Here is a 26,554-nt window from a genome sequence, read left to right as displayed (position 1 = left end):
ATAGGTAATGTTATCGAAGAGGTTTCTTTCTTTCTCGTGCGACGAGTGATAAATTCACGTATGACACGTGAAACGCGTGAAGGAGACTCGACACAACGCAAGGAATTGGAGAGCAACGACGCCCGATAAAACTTTTAAAATTACATACACCCAGTATCATTTTTATTGTATTTCAGGATATCCAAGAGAGAAAACAACAGTTGGAAGAAATGGAGGAGAAGGCGGTAAAGGCAGCTCTGATCGAAGAACGTAGCCGTTTCTGTCACTTCGTGTCTCTTCTAAATCCAGTAGTGGTAAGAATAATTAAATAAAAAAAGTACTCGGCGAGTTCGTACAGGCCACTGGGTGGCTAAAGTCTTTGGTAAATGTAAATGGAATAAAACACCCGCTTCTATGCCGTTGTGGTAATACACAACCGTTGTTAAAGGATTAAAGCTAAGAGAATAAAATCAAAGCAAGTTTCAATGATCGTAAATGAGTCATCCTCACATGAGGCTGTTAAACGTCAATTATTTCAACGTCTTAGTAATACGCTTTGGTTTTTCAGGAAAGCGAGGTGGCAATGCTGGCGGAAGTTGGTCACTTACAAGAGGGAACTGAACAGCTATCGCGACACACAACAGAACCCAGAAGTCTACCACCGGCTAGTCTGCAGGTAAAATCGTGGATCCCAAGGACATTGCCTACTGCTTATATTTCAGAAGCATACGAGTATTACTGGATTTAAACAGACAATTAATTATCACAAATAAAAGAGACACCTAACATCTTAGATATCTGTAACCCTGTACTTATTGTTACTAGCTAAAGGTATTTTGGCCAAGTATGCTTTTTTGCTAAAAGTACTTCATCTTCAAAACTTCAAACTTGAAAACATAGGGATTATTATTTATAAGGGATTATATATAGGGGTATTAGTGGCCGTAGATATTCAGGAAAAAAATTATAACCCTACTAGCATTATCCAGGGAGGAAACAGGGGACAACGTTTGTATGGAAAAAAAGGCGGTGTGGACTCCTCTTAAGTTAAGGTTAATTTTGTGTTCCGCAACTGGTATGCCGCGGCACACTGATGTACCGTGAGCACTAGTTGGTGTGCCTCGGAATAAGTCATCACACTTATTCTTAGTTTATGAGAACCAAAATGGGAACATCTCAGAATGATCGACGAGCGGATGGGAACTCAGATCACGCCTATACACACAGATTTTTTTGTGGTGTACCTTCAAAATTTTTCATTTTCCTAGATGTACTTTCGAATACAAAAAGTTTGCGAACACTGGTCTAATCTATTGAAAACTGACCTATTTCTCAGGTGATATGCGACGTGAAGTCGTGCTACAGCGGTTGGGCGGAGAGCGAACCGCCGCCGCCGTCGCCCTCCGCGTCGTCCCGCCTCGGTAGCCGCAAGTCCTCGCTCACATCCATATCCTCGCTCAACAGCCAGTGCTCCGATCAGCATGGTAAGTTATAAGACTTTTGTTAGACCAGTGTTTCCCAACCATTTTAGCCACTGACCCCTAGAAAGTCAAGCACAGTTCTCACGGTATACCTTAATAAAATAAATAGTAAAAAATCGGCTTATCTTTGGTCCAGAGAAGACACCGCGGACCCCCATACATATACTCGCAGACCCCCAGGGGTCCGCGGACCACAGGTCGGGAAACACTGTGTTAGACGAAAGGCACTTGCGTCACGTGCTGTCGACAAGTGGCGACGGCTGCAGTTGTATCTGCCGTTGGCCTGTAAGAAGCCTTATCGAAGTCGCGAAGTTGATGTTTCCGTGGCTTCAGAAATGTGTTGCTGTTGGAGTGCCGCCGAGTTTTGGTGGTGGTCTGAATCTACTACCATCTCTTTGGGATGATATTTGGATCATAAAGTTAATATACCTAGCGGAATAGAGAAACAAAGGCCTGAGCAAGAGAGATGTCACTATCAGTAACACTGCGTGGTAAAAAGAGACGTGTGATACATGACAGCAGCACTCTTTTTTTGACGTCCAGTCGGCACGTGCCGCACTTTGACAATTAATTCTCATAGAAATCATGTTCAATCATGCTTGTGTAAGTGTATACGTATACATATTTTTACACACAGATGAAACCAATTACGGTTTCGTTTGACAGCTTGTTGCTCTATTCCGCTAGGTATATTAACTTTATGATTTGGATGTGCAAATTTTAGTCGTCTTTAGGACGAAGTCCTTTGGATATTTTAGATATGAGTATGTATGCGATAAAATATCCTAGCTAGAAAATACGGGTTTTGCAAAATTTCATGTAGACTTTTAATTCTTGGATATAATTTTGGTGAATAGGTAAAATGTTTTCAAAATACCCTTTCAGTCAGTTGCAAAACAGGCTAGTGTTGACGCAGGTTCTTGATGGTAAGAGTGACGTCTATTGAACGTTGTTGTTTGTTTTGCGCATTAAATCTCACACCGTGGGTTTTTCTTAGGCAATATTATAATGCTACAAATTATAATTACTAATTTATACAATACGCACCGATCAACATAATAAATTAAAAGCTTTCTTACGATGGTCGTGATCTCTCAGACATCATGTCGCATGGGAACTTGTTTATTATACGCATTTTATGTTAAAACAGTAAAACGTGTTGGGCGAGTGTATTTGGTAATTTGAATACTAATTTGTACTTAACGTACCTATAATGAGTTTGAAGAAGAAGGAATCTGAAGAAGACTAAGGCCGCATCGAATCGCAAGAAGACGGACCGCATCTTGCAGTTGACACCGACTGTAAAATGCGGTTGCCGCACGGCAATCAGCAGTTTCCATACTAAATTTATATCCGCCATACACGGACCGCTCGAGCAGTTCTTGAGCGGTCGGTACTCACCGCTCTAGAGCAGTCGATCCTGACTGAAATTTGCGGTCCGTCTATGGCCAGTCTTAAACTTACATATTTTGATATACTTATTACCCTGATATACTTATTAAGTTCTGGGTTTGCGATAAAATATTCAACTTTGATATTATAAGTTTAACAATGGACAATATTAATTAGGTAAATCAAAAAAATTACCTAGCTTTTTACATGCCAACCAAATGAATAAAATGTAGGTTTTTAATTATTCTATTATCTTATGACCTCTAAAACCAGACTAAATATTGAAATTCTAAATCCATACTAATATTATAAATGCGAAAGTATCTCTGTCTGTCTGTCTGTCTGTCTGTCTTGCTTTCACGCCAAAACTACTGAACCGATTGCAATGAAATTTTGTACACAGTTATTCTAGAGTCTGAGAAAGGACATAGGCTACATTTTGATGTGGGAAAATATCTTATTTCCATGAAAATATCGATGAAAATGAATTCGCATTGCGCGTGGCCAGCGCTCATCCCGGGGGTCCTGGGTTCGAGTCCCGCAGGCGGAACAAAAAGTTTTCAATGTTCCTGGGTCTTGGATGTGTATTAAAATAAAATTTCAAAAATCTTAAATATATTTTATGTATAATATTATAAAAAATCCAGAAATATATCGATGCAATGAACATTTTAGTTCTAATACGATTCAACAGATGGCGTTTTATTTTATACTTTATTGTAACATACAACTAATCATACTTATTAGTTAGTATGTTTTTGTTTATAGTTTTTAATACGTTAGAATATTATGTTTAATAATATAATCACTTGGTATAATAAAAATCAATCTATCTTATCTTATAGAACTCCTGCATTTCTAATATATGTGACAAGTTGACAACAGAAAGCGCTCTAAAATAAAGGAGTTCGATTGTACCGTGTTGGCCTATATTCCATCCAGAAAATATATCAATGCAATCAACATTTTAATTCTAATATATGAAAACAGATGGCGTTTTATTTTTTACTTTATTATTGTAACAGAACTAATCATACCTACTTTACTATATAATATTGTTTTTATTCATAACTAGCTGTTGCCCGCGACATCGTCTGCGTGGACTTTAGTTTATAGCGCGCGGTGTCAACAAAATTTGTGTCAAATTAAAAAACTTTTTAAAACCCTGGTAAGTGGTACCCCTCTTAGGGCCGCGCTACACCGGAATGGCAGCGCTGAAAGTGCTTGCCTCGTATGGCAGCTCCATTCCGGTGTAGCGCGGCCCTTAATTAATCAAAATACCCAAAAACAGCTGTGCAGTGTGCACATAATCTATACTAATATTATAAATGCGAAAGTATCTCTGTCTGTCTGTCTGTCTGTCTGTCTCTCTGTCTGTCAGTCTCGCTTTCACGCCAAACGCCAAAACTTCCGAACCGATTGTAATGAAATTTTGTATACAGAGTCTAAAGCCTGAGAAAGGACATAGGCTACTTTTTTACTGGAAAAAAGGGTTGTAAGGGGGTGAAAATGCGTAAATTTGTTCAAATTAAGTTAGTTCCAACAATTCATAATAGATGGCGCCGTGCGTCTTCTACATCGCGCTGACGCTTGCTCAAAAGTCTTTCTATAAGACGTGGTATCATCTTACATTTAAGTTTCGATTTTTTTCGATTGTTATATCTATTCTACGGTATTAAATAACTCAGTACTTTATCTGTGCAGTGACGTAACCTTAAATCTATCAATGATAAATAGTTTATGGGTAAAGTTGTGTAATTGGAGGGCTAAATAAGCTTTAAAATTTGGCATAAAATATAAAGTTTAATATAAAAAAATGAAATACTTATTGCGTGCACACTGCACAGCTGTATTGATTTAAGGGGTACCAGGGTTTTTTTATAAAAGCTTTTGACACCAATTTTGTTGACATCGCGCGCTATAAACTGAAGTCCACGCGGACGAAGTCGCGGGCAACAGCTAGTGTCAATATATGTAACATAATCTTTGTTTTATCTTATACGATATTTTCGTTATATTAATTCAAATGTTGTACAAAAGCCTATTAAAATTTTGTAATATCATCTTAGAATATTAGTAGTCTGTCAGGAAAGAGAAGACGCAGTTCAAAATTTTCTGAACGTCCGCGTCATCACGCTCAAATGGTGGTTTTCTCTCTTTGTATTTCCATTTTATTACCACATTTTTATCTCGATAAATAAGGTTTTCATATTTTTTATGTAATTTCAAAATTGTGTACAGCGTCTATTCTTTTTTGACTAGCTATATGTACCAAGTACATCGCAGATAATAATTTTATCATGCATTGAACCTACCTCTGCATATTAAAAAAAAGAAAAAATATAATTTAATACTCTTAAATAGTACATAGTACAACAGAAGAAAAAGAAACATCAACACAAAGAGAGGTCTAAAACAATAATTAAGCCAGATATTGAAAATACTAGATTTTGGTTTACATCATATTTTTTTAACGTCTTCAATAATTTATAGTTTGTTTATGATTTTTATTTGCGCATCGTGTGTACGGTGTAAACAAAGTCTGGGTAAAAGTATGAGGTAGATCCCCAAAATAGATATTGTGTTTGTACGCTATGAAACTAGTTTGATTAATATTCTAAACTAAATATTATGCTGTCATAACAATAAGATATATTCCCTCATTAGTAAATCTTGTAAATGTCAAAGTATGTAATTTTATACGGTAGTTTTGATATTCGAGTCTAGATCTAAAAACTGACGGAAAGTGCGTTTTAGCTTTATCCTGCTACGTAGATCCTACTTCTTTTATACTTACATATTATTATAAATCAAAGTCGCTTTTTTCCCTCATGTCCCTTTGTTCCCTTTAATCTTTAAAACTACGCAACGGATTTTGATGCGGTTTTCTTTAATAGATAGAGTGATTCAAGAGGAAGGTTATAGGTGTAATAACATTAATTAAATAGTGGAGAAATACTGTTATTCTTGGGGTTTCTAATGTGATGTCGTAAATAATTAAAAAAAATCCGCTTATATTGCAAACGCAGGCTGAACCCTACGAGATTTATCAAAATAATGTACTTACCAAGTATTGTAGGTACACATTGAAAAGGTCTATAGAAAACTCCGCGATGGTCAATGTCTATCTCATATGGATATCCCACATTAACATTTTTTTGTCATTTTCTTTTTACGACAAATAATGGCAAATTTTCGAAGCAATTTTAATAAATACAGCATTAATCCTTATCCAATTAAATAACTTAAATACATTGTTGATTTAATGTAGATCTATATGGCCCCTTACAGCATATGATTTAAATGAATATTTTCGAAGATATTACAGATTTAAATATTGCGGAAAGTAGCTTTTGCAGCGGTACCGACAATGCGGACTACGGGCCAATGAATACAAATCAAAACTGCTGAATCGATTTTAATCATTTTTTCAGTGGCTATATTATATTTTATACCCGACGCGAAGCCGGGGCGGGTCGCTAGTAATATTATAAATTTAAAAGTCCGTTTGTTACCTTTTCACTCCCAAACGATACATAATTTGAGTCCTGCGAAAGGACATATTATACTTTTTATCCCGGAAAAATGTACGGTACTTGCGCGATAAACGAATTTTTGCGCAACGGAGTTGCGGTGTATTTTATATTCAAATCTAATATATAAAATTCTCGTGTCACAGTTTCCCCCGAAACGGCTTGACCGATTCTCATGAAATTTTGTGAGCATATTGAGTAGGTCTGAGAATCGGCCAACATCTATTTTTCATACGTAATTTATAATATTGTATAAAACATCTTAAAATAATCTAAATATTTTACAAATAATATTATGTTTATCTTTATTATTATATAATTCTTTTTAATTTTATCTGCAAAATATTATATTTTTTATATTATTTTTTCTAAAAGTCAAAGCTGATCCCATCAATGTGCCAAAGAACTTGGATAGTTACGACTTACGGGGCTTTTAGTATTCTACAATTATAATAAGAGATGCTCCATTCGAGTTGTATTTGCATAGATATTATCTGGGAACTTAGTCATAATATGTCCATTAGCGCTATCCGGTTATTGGAAATGTGAGACGATGATGTCATTGCTGTAGGCAGCCTGTTTGGCGCCGACAGAAAGTGGCGGGATGTGCCTTGGTCCATGTTTGTAAATAAAAAAAAATATGGGGACTTAAAAAAAATAATGTGTCAAAAATATTTTGAAAACTATTGGTATTGGGTCTTTGATGAAATTTGAGATATGACGAGCCATATTGCTGTATGCAGCCTGTTTGGCGCCGGCAGAAAGTGGCGGTTCTTGGGCCACGTTTGTAAAAATAGAGGGGACTTAATTTTTTTTTAATATTCGGTATTTGACCGAAATTGTTACATTGCCCTTGCAACCTTTTTGTCACAGGCAACATGCCTTGGTCAAAAAAAAACATGCGGACTCGGAAAAATTATAAATTAGGTAAAAAAACTCGGTCTTTGATCGAAAATGCTGCTTGGGTTGCCAGGAGCTGAGTTGAAAGCGGCGAGAAGTTACACTTACATTGTATCCTACGTACGAGCCTTCAACATTTCTTGAAGATGGCCTTGAAAATATCACTAACTAAAAAAATGTTGGACAAAATATGTTTAAGTAATATTAATACATATAATTCAATATGACTAAGAAGGAAGGAAAAGCATAGGCTTTGTGAAATTTTGCGAAATTCATGCAAAGTTTTAATATTAAAAATACTTTCCTACAAGGAAACTTTTGTAATTTTTTTGATAGACAAACAGTCTGAAAAACAAATCTAATTCCGAGAATTGTAAACAGGTCTTTTATTTTGCGGCTTTAATAAGATCATTAAATCACTTTTATCCTTTTACCTGATAAGGGTTTTTTTCACATCTACCCCGTGTCAACAAAAAATACTTCATTTCTTTTAACAAACCGGCATTATGGCAACCGTCATTTATCAATATTACTTTTTTAATTATTGTATACGTACTTAATTGCCGTATATCTAAGTTAGACGTATTTTGGGGCTACCAGCTTACTAATAATATACCGGCCTTAATAAATGTCAATGGGTTTCTCAGGTTTTGTGACTGGATTTCTACTTATAATATTATTGTTGTTGGTTCGTTAAATTGTTAATGTTAACTAAACATAGTCAGTTAATTTTTTAGAATCCGGGCATTAGCTGATACTTAAATTCTAATATCACACTTATGTTTATACTATAAAGGCGAAAGTTTTTTTGTTTGTGTGTTTGTTAATTCTTCACGGCTGGAGCGATTTTAATAAACTATTGCGAACAACTAGATTTTCTTAGTACAAACTTAAGGATCTTTAGTTATAAAGCTTTTCAAAGTAACATATTAAAACTTTGATGTAGATATAAAAGGATCAATATTATGATTATTGAGATAAATTCATAAGAATTTTATATTTTGCACGTGAGATTTTAGCTAAAAAGCTGAAGGTAATTAGAAAATTATGATAATAAGCTTACTTATATCAAAACTCAATAAAATGTTATTAATTAATTATTCATACAATTATAATAATTATTATTGAACACACATATAAATTAGTTGGTTCTATTATCAAGTATAAACTTGCGACACTCAGATTTTTATTACTTATTATAAATAATGATAGAAGTATTCAAGCAGAAATAATCAGTAGGCTACGTTTTGGCGATTTGAAATTTATTTTAATAAAATTTAAGCTTCAAATCCGTCCTCTAAAGTCTAAAGTATAATATAATATGTGATCGAAGCCTCTAAAACACTTTTCTCATTTCTGTATTCGTATCATAATGAGCTCGTAAAATCGCCTTAATTTTAATTAGTAGGACTTTTTTTGTGATATAGTCACGTTTTGTGAAACATGAGAAAACCTGTTGACAAAAACATTATGGAGATAAAAATTACAAGTATCCAATGATGGTGTTATAGACACTCACAAGTTTCATTGTAGTTTAAAGTACAACATGACTACGAAAACTATAGTTTGTTTGTTCTTGATTTATTGTCTTCATTATTACGAATTCATTGTTCTCTTATTTGGTGAAATTGGATAAGTCACTTATGATGTACCAAACATATTATAATATTATACTCCTATATTCATCCCTTTGGCTTCGCCCCGGCGAGGTAACTTATACATATTAATATAATAGTTACTGGAATCAGGCGTAACTTTGCGGAAATCCATAGTTTAAATTTAGTTTGTTATTATTTTTAGCAATATTCCGCGAAAACAAACGTGTTTTCGCGGAATATTGCTAAAAATAATAACAAACTATTTTTTTTTTTATATTAATATAAGTTAACTTGTCATCTTAGATTTAAGAAGGTGATATTATAATTATAGGGCTCTTACATATTAGGTTTTTTTTTTTTTAAATGAAATAAGGGGGCAAACGAGCAAACGGGTCACCTGATGGAAAGCAACTTCCGTCGCCCATGGACACTCGCAGCATCAGAAGAGCTGCATGTGCGTTGCCGGCCTTTTAAGAGGGAATAGGGTAATAGGGGATGGTAGGGAAGGGAAGGGAATAGGGTAGGGGATTGGGCCTCCGGTAAACTCACTCACTCGGCGAAACACAGCGCAAGCGCTGTTTCACGCCGGTTTTCTGTGAGAACGTGGTATTTATCCGGTCGGCCCATTCGTGCCGAAGCATGGCTCTCCCACGTATAATATTATGACCTAAGCGACATTTCTAGTGCCCAGTAATGAATCACCTAGACAGAAAAGACCCTATTCAGGGGCTAAGATTCTAAACCTACACAAGTGTATAGGGTCTTTTTATGATAGTGCCATGGAAGTTCATAAGAAATGGCTATGATTCATCAGCATTATTTCATACTTACTCTATAACTAATGATTGCTTCGAATAACATTAAATATCTATTTTATACTACATGTTCCTACTGTGTATAAAAATATCGTGTACTATCAAAGAATGAGAGATTGTAAAATATGTGTTATTTCTTTGGTTCAGAGAGTATTGACAGAAATATATGCAGATAAAAATTATTATTAATAAATAATTATTTTTGATTTATCATCAGCCCTAGTAGACAAGTGGCAAGCGATTATCGTAAACGCTAAAAAAATATATGCGATTTGACATAAGTCATCGCTTCGCTAGCGAATACTAATGTCAAACCCTATACATTTTGTGGCGTTCCGTTGGCGTTTACGATAATCGCTCGCTGCTTGTCTAGGCCCTAGATCGCTAAAGTCAATGTTTCTCGGCCTTTCAATCCTTCTTCAAACTTCATGAGTATGCACTTAAATATGAGTCATTTAATAATTTAAATGCAGAAACAGTGGGATCTTTTTATTTTGATAGTTGATATTATACTTTTTGCTGTTTTCTGTGTCATCGATATAAATATACAAAAGGTTTTTGACTTCTGTTACAACTTCCACTATACCTATTGAATATTGTATAGGGTGTTAGAATTTGTTTATGTATGTATGTATGTTAATTATTTGCAGCTTTAAATTAAATAAAAAAAATATAAACAAAAAAATACTGAACTTTTTTCCCACACGTAGATCGAGGCATAGTTTTATCGGCTTGCAATTTTTTGTTGACATTTAGAATAACAGCGTTATAGGAACTGTGATTTGAAACATCTTATTTTTATACGTATACTTTATGTTATACAGTGATATTATAAGATACTCTTGTAACTTGTTCTTTATTATACAAGTACGCTGGACTTATGATGTAATCCACCTGTTTTTGTGCCTATTTGAAGCGGAATCAGCGCCCCCAATGCGGTGGAAGAGAACTACATCTGATGTAACCAAGACGTTTAAAAGTCGCCGTATTGGCGCTGATAGCAGTAGTGAGAGTACTTGGAACAAATACTAGTGATGACTGTATAACAGATTTAGTTCTCTTCCCCCGCATTGGGGGCGCTGATTCCGCTTCAAATAGGCACAAAAAAAGCAGGCATATTTTCAAAGGGTATCATAAGTGCAGCGTACTTGTATAATGGAGGTCAGTGTCTTGGATACTTATACTGGCAACGGGTACTATAAGTGTTTCTTTGTAATTTTTATCTTTAGATCTAAGCCAGTTTTGAAGGAAAAAAAAAAACAAAAAATTTTATATCTGAAAAACCTTGTACATAGTTTTTAGTAATTAGTTAATTATGTACATATTGAATATTTTGAGCCCCAAAGTGAAGAAACAATTATCCGAAGTATGTTCTAATATAGAATAGGTTTATTGTAACACCCTGTAAAATTTAAGTTTACTTTTATTTCCCATTGATATTCATGTTTTGGGTTGGGTCTGAACACCTGGTCTTATCGACCCATTAAAACTAAATCCAATAGGTTTGTTGCTAAGAAGAATAATATGTTATTGTTGACCGGTTTTGATTTGATTTTAAATAACCTGGCCGAGTAATAATGACTCAAATGTAACGGTTTATCCACTAGAAATTAATGTTACTACAGCAGTTATTAAGCTTCTCATTATAATCAATGCTATTTCAAGACTCTGTAAATAGAGCTTTACTGAGTTATTTTGAGTCCCGGGAAAGGACAAAGGATATTTTTATCCTGGAAAAATGTACGGTTCCCGCGCGATAAACGCAAATTTTGGTAGTTAATAGAATCAGGCGTTACTTTGCGGAAATCCATAGCTTAAAATTAAGTTTGTTATTATTTGTAGCAATATTCCGCGAAATAAACCTCAACCTTTAAGAGAATGAGTGAGTGTACGCCTAGGCATGCGTACAGCACCTCCCTCCTCTCCCACACTGCCTATGCGTACACTCGCATGCAAGAACCTGCAAACACCACCACCACACAAGCAATAATGTTGGCAAATCCGTGCAAGGCCCCTCACCACCATACAGGTTGAAAACCTCGACGCGCGTTTCGCCCCAACACCGGAGCATCCTCAGGATGTGGACTCTACGAACAATGTCCGTCAAATTTTGGTGCAACAAAGTTGCGGTCGTCATCTAGTACACATATAAGTCAAAATCATAGCCCTCCTTTCTGCTTTGTCGTATTCGGGTAATACGAGTATACGTCGCAACGCCTCGCGACGCTGCTCGATTGACTTCTAATCAGGGCCGGATTTATATTTTTTATGAGTAAATAGATACGAACTACGAACTCTGCCGCCATCATAGGACGCTGCCGCCAGTGGCGTAACTATAGGGGGTGGCCGGGCTGGCAAAATGCCACGGGTCCCCAATTCAAAAGGGCCCCGGAATTTTATATACATTGTTTTATTATTAACGTGACTAGTTTTACTGATAGGGCCCCAACAATTTGCCATGGGCCTCGGATGTTATAATACGCCATAGGACGCTGCCGCCCATAGGCCGTGGCCTACACTGCCTACACATAAGTCCAGAGCTGCTCCTAATTAGTACTAAATGAAGTATGTAACGTGTTTCAGGCGTGTCCGGCTCGACGGTCAGCTGCTCGACGCCGATATCCAACGCGTCGTCCGGCGCCGTCACGCCCGCGCCCGCCAGCGAGTCCCGGGGATTCACACAGGTAATGATGATGGGGATAAATTAGGGTTTCGATATTCCCTTTGCACCTGGTGCTGCTATGTAGTCATAGGGTCAATTTAGACCGCAACGCGACGCGTATCTGCATTTCCAAATGTCGCGACGGCCATCGAGATAGATACCTTAGTATGAAACCGCCATAGACCACGCGCACCTGGCCGCACGGCGGCTAGCGGCCACACCATACTTTTGATGTCCGCCGCGACCTGGCCGCTAGTGCGCGCCTGGCCTTAGGGTCTATCGTGTCAAACCGCTGTCATATAATGTCACAACATAGCTGTCATATTTCACGGTGTAGCCGTCATAATATGCCTATTTGACACGATAGACCCTGGGTGGCGAATGGAAAATCAAAAACACTCATTTGTGAGGATGTGGTTGGCTGCCCAAGGGATCTTCCCACCAAGCGAGATAGCATGCTCGGTCAGGCCGAAACACACTGACGTCATTTCAGACGTTGTGTCTTGTTGTTTAAGCGAGACTAATAAAATTCAACGCAGCAACGCCTTCAATAAATCGTTTTGGTATCAATTCATTATTTATTGTTTGGTACATGCGATCGTTAATTTCGTGACACATTACGACTCAAAACTGCCATGTTAAGATAACCAGTATAGAGACATACCGCATACCGCATACGTGACATAGTTCCATAATTGGACATTGGGTAACATATCGAATATTGAAAACGTCATGTGGAAATACTCGTGACGTTTTCCGTAGTATTGATATTATTACAATATAAATTATAATATGTACAGTCATGACGTCGTAATAATATGACGTTTCAGTAGCACAATACTAGGGTGATAAATAGAGGAAAATTATGTTACAATACTATCTTTGGTTTGTTTGACCTTACCACTGCGGTTTCATTGATTTTTGGTAATCGTTTCATTTATTAGCCAATGATGGATATACAGTGATCACGGACCAGGGCTTGTACCATGAAACTGTTTTGAGACTCAAACAATCGAACGAGAATGCCGCCTCCTACTCTAACAAACGTGAAATGACGTTAGAGCAGGACGCAGCATTCTCGTCCGATTGCTTGAGTCTCAAAACGGTTTCGTAGTAGGCCTACGGTATAGAAGCCCAGGGTCCGATTTAGTTATTTAGCTAATTCCTCCCTTTACATACAGAAAACCATAAAAGTCATCAGCTAGTTTTGTTGGTAGTAAATAGGAGGGAATATTTAAGTAAAATACGTAAATATTTCCACTATCTAACCTGAAGTTGGTTGAAAGGTAGGTAGAAGGTAGAAACTTGGGTGGTGGATAGCTAAGGGCTTACGTAGTAACTATTTAGTAATCTGCGTAAAGGCTATATTAGAAAATAGGAATAAGTAAATTTTGCCCCAAATAACATAAGTTTCCACATTTTGTTATTTTTTTGTTTGTTGCATTTTTTTTTCTTTATGTTTTTATTTTCACCCCCATCAGTCGGCGTTCCGCCTGGCGAGTGTTTGCAGCGCTGACTCTGGGTTCCGTTCTCAGGACGCCCTCCAACGACCCTCGCTCTACGCTGACAATGTAAATGTTTGGTTTATTTCTTTCCTTGGTTATTTTTTTTGTTTCTAACTGCATATTTTTTGTTACTAACCCCTATTTTATTTGTTTTTTATAAGTGCATTCATAAATATGTGTAATTCCGTAATTTGTAACATGTTTGTACACTTGGCATGATGACTCTGAAAAGAGTAGTCTTGTGTAGACAAAATTTTGTCTACCCAAGACAGACTGACAACAACGTAACAAAAGTACAATAATAATGACACATTGTTTTAATCTGTTATTTCATCTATTCATTTAATAGTAAATGTAGAAACAAATAATTACTATGGTGGTCATACAAAGCGTGTTGTGGTTATAAATATATTGAGTAATTGATTAGGCAAGGCACGTTTACAAGAAAATAATAATATTTTGGTACAGACCGCAAGACAGGTACCAGAATTTTATAATACATTTTGTGTGAAATTGTGTGACGCAATGATGTATCCCAACAAGCCTTTTAACAAAAAAATATTCTGCAACTACAAAAGTAAATCCTATAGTAAACTCTGCATATTTAAGAGTATCTGCATAAATAACATGACATGACGATGGTGATGGTGATGATTATGAAGATGATGGGTGTGATTGTGATGATGATGGTGTTACAGGGTTCAGACAATCAGAGCGTGAGCAGCGAAGGTATGACGACGTCGAAGGGCGCTGACGACAACGACGACACAGTCCACGATATGCTGGCTAATGTCGGTAAGTGTATTGGGTACTTAGGAATGGATTGATATGGGTCCGCCCTACGAATAATAAAAACTAAGGAATCGTAACTCTCCTACTATTACCGTTTTAGGTTCCTTTTGATCTGTCATGTAACGTCAGCCTAGTACCGCTCAAGGTCACCTAAATATTGCAAATGTATGGAAATGTGTACCTAAGGTACACTTTATTGACAGGTATTGTGGAGCATGTTTTTTGACGGAGTTACTTTTCCTTAGTTTTTATTATTCGTAGGGTCCGCCCGAACGCGTGGTTTGGCGGCTACAACGCGAGATTACAAGCAAATGTATCTAACGATTTATTAAAATAGCGGCAAGGCGCGTTGTGGTTTACATGAATTTGTCCGCGCCGCCGCATATTAATACAGCTTTAGGGTTGATTCAGACCGCAACGCGACGCGTAGATGCATTTCTAACGGCCATTCCCAATATTTGATCTATCTCTGGTTTTACCCTACTAGAGATAGGAATAGCTCACAATTGACATAAAATATATGTCTCTAATGTCTAATGTGAGCTATTCCTATCTCTAGTAGGGCAAAACCAGAGATAGTTCAAATATTGGGAACGGCCGTAAATTAGTATGGATTTGACAGATTCGCAAGACGTCTGACGCAATTGAAATCTGTCAAATCCATACAAATTTAGAAATGCATCTACGCGTCGCGTTGCGGTCTGAATCAACCCTTAGGGTCAATTCGGACCGCAACGCGACGAGGCAAAGCGCGGCGCGGTAAAAGTGTATATGGATTTGACAGATTTCAATTGCGTGAGACGTCTTGCGAATCTGTCAAATCCATAATAAATAATATTTAGAAATGCATCTACGCGTCGCGTTGCGGTCTGAATCAACCCTTGGACTTTAAAGATGTATTAAGTAGTGTTTAGTTTGAGTTGGCTATAGTTGAATTGGCCATAACAAGTTTTCAGTGGTGAAGAAAAGTGAAAAGAGCGTAAGCGCGATTAATTTATAGGTGTAAAACTTATCTAAGCTATAAATTGCTCTCACAGAGAGTTGAATGCAAAAAATGTGTAAAAGAGTTTATTATTCCTACAATCAATTGCATCCTGCTAACACGTACTTAATCTGAGTTACCTGAATTTCAACTTTAGGAATCTGTATTGTATACAGCACTGGCAAAATTGTATACTGGATTGGTCACATAAATGAGTGAAAAAAAAAAATGTTATTTATGAGATATAACTGTTCAATAACAATATAATTATATTGTGTACCATTTAACCTCTTTAACTATCTTTCACAGCGTCAGCGACGTGGCCGGACCTCAAGGACACGGCGCAGTTCGAGCGCGCCGCGTCCGCCATCATGGGCGGTCGGCCGCACACCATTTCTGCGGGTAGTTGTATGTTTTACGTGCTAAATGAGAGGGGGGGGGGGGATTAATAATTCAGCGTATACTTTGTTACATTGTGTGTCCTTCTCTGATGTCGCTTGGTAGATAAGGACGTAACAATTTTAATGGCCAACTGCGTCAGTCATAGGCGGCCGGCCGCACACCATTTCTGCGGGTAGTTGTATGTTTTACGTGCTAAATGAGGGGGGGGGATTAATAATTCAGCGTATACTTTGTTACATTGTGTGTCCTTCTCTGATGTCGCTTGGTAGATAAGGACGGAACATTTTTAATGGCCAACTGCGTCAGTCATAGGCGGCCGGCCGCACACCATTTCTGCGGGTAGTTGTATGTTTTACGTGCTAAATGAGGGGAGGGGGGGGATTAATAATTCAGCGTATACTTTGTTACATTGTGTGTCCTTCTCTGATGTCGCTTGGTAGATAAGGACGGAACATTTTTAATGGCCAACTGCGTCAGTCATAGGCGGCCGGCCGCACACCATTTCTGCGGGTAGTTGTATGTTTTACGTGCTAAATGAGGGGGGGATTAAAAATACAGTGCATTCTTTGTTACATAGTGTGCCCTTGTCTGATGTGGTAGAAATGTCGCTTAGTAGACAAGGACGAAACACCATCTCTGACGGTAGTTGCCGCCGGCATGTTTACATGTTGAACGCGAGGGGGAGGGGGATCATAAGTCTGGCGTATACGTTGTTACATTGTTTGTAATGTATTATTTGTTCTTGTCTAATGCGTTGGGAGACTCTTGCGAGATGAGGGCGGAACAATTTTAAATTTTAATGCTCTATGCATGATTGTTTCTTTTACTGGCCTCAGTTTCATTGATAATCATAATGTAATGAAAATTGCTATAATTTAATTGTCTATCGATTTTACCTGCGGATACGGTATCCACAGAAGCATTGAACTCGGATAACCGATGAAATTCAATTAAGTATAATAATTATAAATGAACTAGCTGTCCTGGCAAATAGTACATATACAAATAGTACATTTTTCCGGAATTAAAAGTATCCTATGTTCTTTCCCGGAACTCGAAAGTATCTCCATACCAGGTTCAGCGGTTTTTTTTTTATGAAATAAGGGGGCAAACAAGCAAACGGGTCACCTGATGGAAAGCAACTTCCGTCGCCCACTCGCAGCATCAGAAGAGCTGCAGGTGCGTTGCTGGCCTTTTAAGAGGGAATAGGGTAATAGGGGAGGGTAGGGATGGGAAGGGAATTGGGGAGGGTAGGGAAGGGAATAGGGTAGGGGATTGGGCCTCCGGTAAACTCACTCACTCGGCGAAACACAACGCTAGCGCTGTTTGCAGTTTGGGCGTGAAGAGGTAACAGACAGACACAAACACTTTTGTATTTATAATATTAGTATGGATACGATCCAATAACGTAACCCTCTTAACTCAGTCGGGTAATAACAATGTATGTTTGCAGCATCGGACCGCGGGCACCCTCGGCCGGCGCTGAGCGTCCATACGTTTACTGAACAGAGACAAGACACAGGAATATACGCGCGCCCGCCGCTACCCACTGTGAGTATATCAAGAGTCTATACTCTGCTGTAATCTCTTGTATTTATCAAACAATGGTTAATGTGGACACCTTGACAGGTAGCACTTCATTATACATAGAGCGGTAAATAAATGTATTTTGTATGAAAACCAATTCTGCCAAAATGTTGCGCCACAATTAAGTGTTCTGTTTGACCGAGACAGTTGTGACGCGATTCATTGCGGTAACCCAAATGTATAACTTTTTATTTTATTGTATTTTTATTGCAACAATAAAATAAATGTATAACTATTTATTTTGTTGTTTAACTATTTTTAAATTCAAATACTAGGCAACGTCCTTTTTTTTATAAAATAAGGGGGCAAACGAGCAGACGTGTCACCTGATGGAAAGCAACTATCGTCGTAAATGGTCACTCGCAACATTAGAAGTGCGTGTGTTGCCGGCCTTTTAAGAGGAAATACGCTCTCTTCTTGAAGGTCGTATTCCCTCTTAAAAGGCCGGTAACGCACCTGCAGCTCTTCTGATGTTGCGAGTGTCCATGGGCGACGGCAGTTGCTTACCATCAGGTGACCCGTTTGCTCGTTTGCCCCCTTATTTAATAAAAAAAAAAGGTCGTATTGATCCGGAAATACTGCTAGTGACAGTTCGTTCCAGAGTTTAACAGTGCGCGGCAGAAAGTTACGCGAAAAACGCACGGTGGTGTGAAAACATGGTCAATGTACGGCGTAAACACTTGGAATGTAACTTTAATAATAATTAACTATTGTTTCCCAGCGCTGCTCGTCCCTGGAGCGGCCAATAGTCCCGGCCAAGACTAACGCCAACACCGGCCAGAGCGAGTTCAAGCCGACAAAACCCTCTTCGCTGCCGCCGCATCTCGCCAAAGGTATAGCAAAAATTTTAAAATTGGAATACTTATTACCTTGAAATTTGTAATACAGGGTGTAACAAAAATAAGTGATAATATTTTAGGCCTTTAGGGTATGAATAGGTCCCCTATAATTCGTTGAGTTTGCTGTTAAAGTAGCAGCGCTGAAAGAGTAACTTTTTAAAAATGTTGTATGGGAAAATTCATGTCGCTGGGGCGCTTGCCCATAAACAAACGAAAAAATGTAACTCTTTCAGCTTTCATATTTAATATTATCACTTAGTTTTGTTACTTGTTATATACTTATTATTACGTCCTCCTACTTTCTAAATATTTTTTTACGGACCCCAGAACAGCTTTAGCTTGTTTCTCGGGTTCTGAGATACCTAGGCTGGTATAAATAGTCAGTACTTAAGATGCGACCCGGTCCCAAGACGCGGTTCGGCTCTGTGATTGGTCCAAATTTTGACAGCCAACCAATCACAGAGCCTGAACCGTGTCTTGAGACCGAGGTGCATCTCGAGTACTGACTATTTATACCAGCCATAGTATGAAATGGTATACGTTAGTCACCGCTGATGATCCTGGCTTATGAGTGTGGCAGTGGTGAGAATTTGTAGTTTTAAACGTTAAAGGAGTTTGCGGCATATTTATTCGTTGACCCCGTCTTCATTGAAATATTATACCAAATGCAGTTATTTTCTTTGGATCATTTTCAACTTTTTTGTGGGTTAATACAGAAATGCTCTTTTTTTATGAAATAAGGGGGCAAACGAGCAAACGGGTCACCTGATGGAAAGCAACTTCCGTCGCCCATAGACACTCGCAGCATCAGAAGAGCTGCAAGTGCTTTGCCGGCCTTTTATGAGAGAATAGGGTAATAGGGGAGGGTAGGGAAGGGAAGGGAAGGGAATAGGGTAGGGGATTGGTCCTTCGGTAAACTCACTCACTCGGCGAAACACAGCGCAAGCGCTGTTTCACGCCGGTTTTCTGTGAGAATGTGGTATTTCTCCGGTCGAGCGGGCCCATTCGTGCCGAAGCATGGCTATCCCACGTATAAATTATAGATTAGCAGTGATCAATTATTATAAGCTGGCTGTTAACACTACATTTTGTCTACAGAAGTGCCGCAAGCGCTGTACGTGAATATGTCTGAGCTGGCGACGTTGGCGGCGTCGCGCGCGCAGCAACACAACGCCGAGTACCAGCCGCAGGAAAAGGTAAGCGCTAAGTCGGCCGACGCGTACGTGCAAACAGTGTTAACTGGTTTTGATGGTGGTGGTATAGAAATTACGAAAGAGCGACAGTCGTTTTCAATCATATAATAGAAACGACATGGCTCTTCCATTATGGTCCATTTCACATTTGAGTTAGGGCTGGGACACATAAACACGATACGACGTCGTGTCGTACCACGTTGCGTCGTGGGAATCTACGACAAGCATCGTAAAAAACTACGTCACGACATCGTAACGTGCCACGATACACGGCACGACGTCGCTTTTTACGATGCTCGTCGTAGATTCCCACGACGCGACGTCGCATCGTGAAACGACTCCGCATCGTGGTACGACACGACGTCGTATCGTGTTTATGTGTCCCGGCGGCCGGCCCTTAGTCTAGGTAAAAACTAAAAGTTTCATAAATTGATGTCATATTCGTTCGCGTATGTATATGGAAAAAAAAAACATGATAATATGTAACACAGAATTACCAATAACGCATTTTCTGCTAGTTAGACAATAATTGACCGATATGTTTACATCCTAATTCCTATCCGTTTTAGTAATATACAACAAACAAGACATTATTAGGTACAAAGACATTAAAAGGCATAAATTTATAAATATTTATTAAAATTACACTTAATAAAAATACACTAATATAAAAAAAATAAGCTAAAGTAGTAAAATCATAGCCGTAGGTATTAGACAATACCTGTAATAATAATAATGATTTTTGTGCTCTATTCAGTGTTGAACACTCTCATATTTGTAGTGGTGTTCAAATAGTAAGCGGGCTTGTCGCGACGTTGTCTTTTAGATCTGAAAAAAAAATGGTATGAAGGGTTAAACTAACAACTAACAGTAATTATCAGGGAGCCTATTCCGATAACACGAATGTCGCTTAGAGAGCAGTCTGAGTGGCAGAGAGCGCCAGTGTGATAGCCTGAGATCGAAGTTACATTCGTGATATGATAATAGAGCCCTATGGGCCTGTCCACATCTCCACGTCACAACGTCGTCAACATGGAACGGTGCGGTAACGTGGCACGGTACGTTGACGTGACGTGCAAATGTGTAGGTGAATATCAAAACCCGGCAAGTCACACCCATACTCGAAACTGAACTCTTGTCGATTTTATTGAATTTTGTGAGAAAAATGGAACAACGCAGTATATACAAATTAGTGTGGTGAATCCTGAAAGAGCAAAGAAGATGTCTGTGTCAAAAGTTAAAAAGAAAAATGCCGAGAATAAAGTTAAAAAAAAAACATATTTCTCTCATTTGCCAAGTTTCGCTTATGGTGGACATACCGGGATTTGATATTTGCCTACACAAATTTACGTTAACGTAACGTGCACATCACGATATAGCAACATTGCACGTCGCCATGCCTTGTAGAACTGCTACATTCTTCACTACTGATCTAGATTGGACCGTACAATACGTATTCTGCTTTTGCTATTGTTAAAAAAATCGACCAAGTGCGAGTCGGACTCGCGCACGAAGGGTTCCGTACCGTTATACATTGAAAGTAGGGATCCATTATGAATTACGAGCCAAAAAGGCCTAAAAATCACGTTTATTGTATGGGAGCCACCCTTAAATATTAACTTTATTTTGTTTTTAGTATTTATTGTTATAGCGGTACAAAACACAATCTGTGAAATTTTCAAAAAAGTCCAGCTATAGCGGTTCTTGAGATACAGCCTGGAGACAGACAGACAGACGGACAGACATCGAAGTCTTAGTAATAGGGTCCCGTTTTTACCCTTTAGGTACGGAACCCTAAAACGAATAAGAGAAGAAAAAGACGTGCATTTTTACGTTGACGACGTCGTAACGTAGAGATGTGGACAGGCCCTATGTATTTTAACACCTCGGTTTAACTTACATATCGCTTAGCTTGTCCCAGTCAAACTTCCCCGCTAGGGACTCTGATATTTGTCCCTCCTTGAGAGATTTCTTGACTGCTCTCTCAACTAATCGCAGTGAGGAATACGCGTTCTGAGCTGCAGACGGCTGCCGATTTCGAGTAGTTGCCTGGAAATATATATCACATAATAATTATATTATTGTATGATTATAAAAAAAATATTTTAGTATCAAATCATTAAATTCTTAAAGCCAAAAAATGATTTTTTTATCAAGCGATTAGTGGTATTCTCTACCTCCGATTAGTAATGGAATATCCACACTGTCTCTACATTCATAGTTTAAGAGGGCGACAAACCCAAAATTTTTGATTTTATAATTAATTTTTATACTACAAAATAAGCCCCGAATTGTTTCATTTTCTAAAATTAGATACTACATTATATTTCCAAGAATTCGATCTGAGCAAAAACACGGTATCTTAAAATGAAATGAAATAAGTTAATATTTTAACACATTGTATAAAATTCTATCATTGAGAAACCGAGCCAGCGGATTTTTAAAATGTTTTCTATTTATCGAGTTATTGAGAGAAAAAACTAATTTGGCGATAAATCCGCGTCGTCCTTTTTCACCTGGCATATGAACACGGGCGTGAGTGTGAAGAGAGAAAGACGATGTTTGATTTTTTGGGTTAATCGCCTTCTTAAGTAAAAAAGTAATATTACAACAACCTCAATGTCATAATGACCAATACAGTGACAAAATGATTATGTATTTGTGATTTTACGATAGTAATAAAAGGCACATTAACAAAGTAATTAAAACATTTTCCTGGTATGTCGGCTTCTTGTTTTAAAAGACGTGCATAACTTTTTTGGCCTTAAGGCAATAAAATAAAAAAAGGCTTTATTTTATTGATAAAAAAGGTAATAAAATTAATGTACTAAGGCTGGGTAATCGCTTAAGATTAATCGTTTTAATCTGTCTAGTTAACCGATTTCTGTTCAAAGTTTGCCTGTGATTGAGTATCATGTTAATTCTCTCGTTCTTCTGTTAAAAGAAAGCAGAAGATAAACGATTAGTAACGCTGCATGTTGGTTAAATTTTTACTTTGTTTTTCCTTGATGTCTTTATTAAGTATCAATAAAAGTTTTATTTAAGTAATAAATAATCGACCAAGTGCCCTAAGCCCTAATGATTTCTATACTTTCCCTAAAATAAAGAATAAATTGCGTGGTCAGAGATTTTATCACCTGAAGAAGCTGTGGACGCCTACAAAAGGGCCATTTTGGAGACCCCCAACTTCCGAATGGAACCAAACATACCATAATCTCAATAGCCTCAAACAGCTTGGCCAACTCCTTCTGTTCTGTCGCAGTCAGAGACACATTGTCAGCGTCAAACACACCGCTGTCATTGAGCTTCCTCTTAATAGTTGCTAGCGTTATGGGCTGGTTGAGGTCTGCTATGCCACCCGTCTTGTATACCGCCTTAGAGTTCTCTGCCTCGTGCGGACTGAAAAGTATATAGTGGTAATATTATTGACTATGTAATACTGTCCCTAGCAGGTTGCCAGGGATTAATGTTAATAAATTAATAATACATCTTATCTCTGTTGTCTTTTTGTTTATACTTCTGAAATTGCTCTTTTACTTGGAGAATATATTGCTACCTCGCTTCCTCGTCAGTTTCATGATACCTGGATAAAATTTGATCGTTTTATCATTTTTTTCGTAAATCCTTATGAAAATAGCTTTATGCTCTTACATAGGATTACATTTCAGGTTTAGTTTTCGCCATCCTTTAGGGGCGCCAAATCCAAGGGCCCAAAAAAAATTTTTAAAAAGAAAAAAAAAAGTTATGTATGATACAATATACCTAACTTTTATTTTTGTTAAACACATTTTATGTTCCTCTTTTAAAAACTTATTAAGGATACGTTTCCCCACATCAAAATCGAAGTTTTTTGCCAATTTCTACAAAGTTATTTAGCCTTCGGCAGTATTTTTAGTCTAGTTCCTTTATTTCACTTTCCGGTCCATTACAGAAGTAGTGCAAGAATGTAGCTATTTAGACAAAAAATATATAAAAATCGAAATGGTCCTTCTTTGAGAAAATCAAGAAAAACAAAGATAGACACTTGAAATTACTTATATAAAATTCTAAATTATATGTGTACTTTAATAATTAATAATAAAATTTAAATGATAAAATAAAAAGTCAAGGGAGCTCCCATACAAAATCCCAATTTTTGGCCTATTTTTGCACTTTAACGGTACGGAACTCTTCGTGCGCGAGACCGACTCGCACTTGGCCGATTTTTATTTGCTTTATTTCACCTAACTACCATAAAAAAGATTGAAAATGCCAAAATCCTTTTTTGCACACAGGCGCCATTAGCCATTCCGGGGGCCCTGAACATACATGAGCACAACCGATAAATCATACTCAACTCAACATCAATTTCATTGAAACAATAATTACAGGGCCTTACTCGCTTATCACCCACATAAAATATCCAGGTTGTATGTGATTGGAATTACTAAGTATTACTCACCAACCTGTGCTGATTAGAACGTTTATGGCAAATCTGAAACAGTAATAATTATTTAATATTGTGAAAAATTATGAAAAACTGGCAGTGCCTCGCGGTGTTACCCGCGGTTCATTTGAGAAAATATTTTTTTTTGCAGTGAAAAGTAGCATATTGTGTGTTAATCCAGGATATCAACTAACTCCATACCAAATTTTATTAAAATCGCTGCAGTCCGTTTAGATGTGAAGAAGTAACAAACGTAGGTATAGGTCTACCAGAATCTCATGGTGGATGGGAGATTTTCAAAAAATATCCTTAATCATTGGATATTTTTTACATTTGCATGTATGATGTATCACACACAGAATCAGCCGCTATAAGGAAACAAAAGTATCAAACGTTTTGTTCCAATTTCCCCATTTGTAGCGTCAATTTCTTTTCTCAATTTTTTGCCATCAGATTCTGGTAGACCTACACTAACTCACAATCTGTCTCGCCTTTATAATATTAGTGCGATGTAATAATCTTATATTATTTTTTATTATATTATTGTTGCCACTGGCAATTTTTGGCTATTAACATTTTTGTCTCATATTTACATAATAAAAAAGTATTAAAGCTGTAAGGGTTTTTCATAAATTGTTAATACAATTACATTAATATGGCGAATGGTTTCTAAACCATGGTTTCAATTTTACCTCTACAATATAATTTACTCACAAGTAGCTAAGTATCGCGATACGTATGATAACACTCATGATTTTCCCCTCCGTGTGCACGTAGGCTGAAAGTAGCGCGTACATCGGACCGCGTGAGCTGCGTACTGAAACTGAGTATGTTACGAGTTACGACTTACGAGCCATTGAGGTGTAGATTGAACAGTTTTGATACTTGACATTATGGGAGAATTTATTGCGGTAACTATTAGGGTATACACTTACACAAGCATGATTGAACATGAATTCTATGAGATTAAATTGTCAACGTGCGGCACGTGCCGACTGGACGTCAAAAAAAGGGTGCTGCTGTCATGTATCACACGTCTCTTTTTACCACGCAGTGTTACTGATAGTGAGATGTCACTCAAAGAGAGATGTCTCTTGCCCAGGCCTTTGTTTCTCTATTCCGCTAGGTATATTAACTTTATGCTATAGCCATTGGCAATTGGCATACTATGCGATTTAGTTGGCCAACTTGAAGTTGTTAGTCTGCGGTAGCTCGTATAGCAGTGGCTTGGCTACACTTTAGATGAAATATTGACACGTCATGTAGTTTTTTAAATAAAGAGACTAGATATTATAATTTTTTTATACTTGCTCCTGCCCATAATATTATGTCACGTGATTAGGCAGTATAAAAATGTGTACTCCATATTACATATAAATAAGATAAGTACTACATACAAGCTATCGCCTATCTCGCGTTGTGAATACCATAAATGCATTATCCAATGAATTATAAAACTTGGGGTACTCGAACATCTTAGCAACAATTATGCAACACTTCGACTGTTTATTAAGAATTCACGTTTTAAGTTGTCTACTCTCTAATCTCTATCATCTCATGTCCTCTTTACACTTATTTTAGCTTATTTCTCTTCTCTTCCACACATCTTGCACACATCTTGCATCAAAAATTCTTTACTTTATTTTTCCCGTATAATTTACCAAGTATGGAGATTGTTGAGCGCTGTACAATATTTAACGGTTTCAATAGTGCCATTGTTCGTATCGTAGGAGAAACTCCATGTAAACAACCATTAGCGACGCTTTAGGCTACCAACTTCACACTATACTATAGGCTATAGCTAGTCACCAGCTGATGTAATCGTCATTTATCTTAATCATAATACGGTATAATATACACTTGTCCCACGCGTTAGGTTAATGACAATAGCTTTGTCCACACTGTGCCTTTTTCTGTTCGTCAAGGGCATGCGTTATAACGCAGTCAACACCGAACGTGAGGCATGCCCGCGACGCATGCCCTCTGACCGTATCCAAAACTTCAAAAATGACTATATTGGCGTTGCGTTCTTTGACGCATTCAATTATTGAATGCGCCAATATGAAAGTTGATGACGAAAATTGAAAATGAAAGTGCACAGCGTGGACATAGCTGATAATGTCTAGTAATGACAAAGTTGTGACATTATTACATGGAAAGCAGCAAAGCAAGCTTCGTTTTCAAAACATTTTTATATGCGATGTACTTAGTTGATTTCATATTTATAGTTTAATGTTTATAGAAGTTAAATTTATTTTCTGATTATATTGAACTAAGTACTTGTTTTTTTATTTTATTTCATAAAATCCTTTGTCTTGAATGTTATAACTTATTATGTCATGTTTAATATTTTAACACTCCGTATGTAATATATTTTGATTCCCACCGAACGACTCACATATTAATTTATTATTAATGCAACGATTTTTAATCAGCTGATAGAGTACAATGTTTTGTATAGCTTTAGT

The 26,554-nt window shown here is 37.4% G+C and overlaps 2 protein-coding genes across 4 annotated transcripts in view; one reads left to right on the top strand and one right to left on the bottom strand.

Annotated features, from left to right (window-relative positions):
• The window catches only part of LOC121727687 (protein MTSS 1-like), a 164,655-nt gene that overhangs the window by 125,540 nt on the left and 12,561 nt on the right, over positions 1-26,554 (top strand). For 2 of the 3 annotated variants that reach the window (XM_042115655.1, XM_042115653.1), the window contains exons 6-15: positions 177-293; positions 548-655; positions 1,316-1,463; positions 12,282-12,382; positions 13,842-13,931; positions 14,564-14,660; positions 15,949-16,044; positions 17,495-17,592; positions 18,350-18,461; positions 19,566-19,663. In XM_042115655.1, the coding sequence (XP_041971589.1) occupies positions 177-293; positions 548-655; positions 1,316-1,463; positions 12,282-12,382; positions 13,842-13,931; positions 14,564-14,660; positions 15,949-16,044; positions 17,495-17,592; positions 18,350-18,461; positions 19,566-19,663 (1,065 nt within the window). The remainder of the gene's footprint in view (positions 1-176; positions 294-547; positions 656-1,315; positions 1,464-12,281; positions 12,383-13,841; positions 13,932-14,563; positions 14,661-15,948; positions 16,045-17,494; positions 17,593-18,349; positions 18,462-19,565; positions 19,664-26,554) is intronic. The other variant, XM_042115654.1, reaches the window with a different exon arrangement.
• On the bottom strand, positions 20,332-24,909 carry LOC121727699. Its single transcript, XM_042115673.1, has 5 exons — positions 24,801-24,909; positions 24,102-24,134; positions 22,870-23,059; positions 21,561-21,709; positions 20,332-20,488 (listed from the first exon to the last, which is right to left on the bottom strand). Exons 1-5 carry the CDS (start codon positions 24,881-24,883, stop codon positions 20,410-20,412), a joined length of 534 nt encoding a protein of 177 aa, XP_041971607.1. The 5' UTR covers positions 24,884-24,909; the 3' UTR covers positions 20,332-20,409.

This window comes from Aricia agestis, chromosome 6 (assembly GCF_905147365.1).
Source record: "Aricia agestis chromosome 6, ilAriAges1.1, whole genome shotgun sequence".
Lineage (NCBI taxonomy): Eukaryota > Metazoa > Arthropoda > Insecta > Lepidoptera > Lycaenidae > Aricia > Aricia agestis.
Note: the sequence above shows the minus strand (reverse complement) of the source record. Positions and strands in the feature narration are given on the sequence as shown.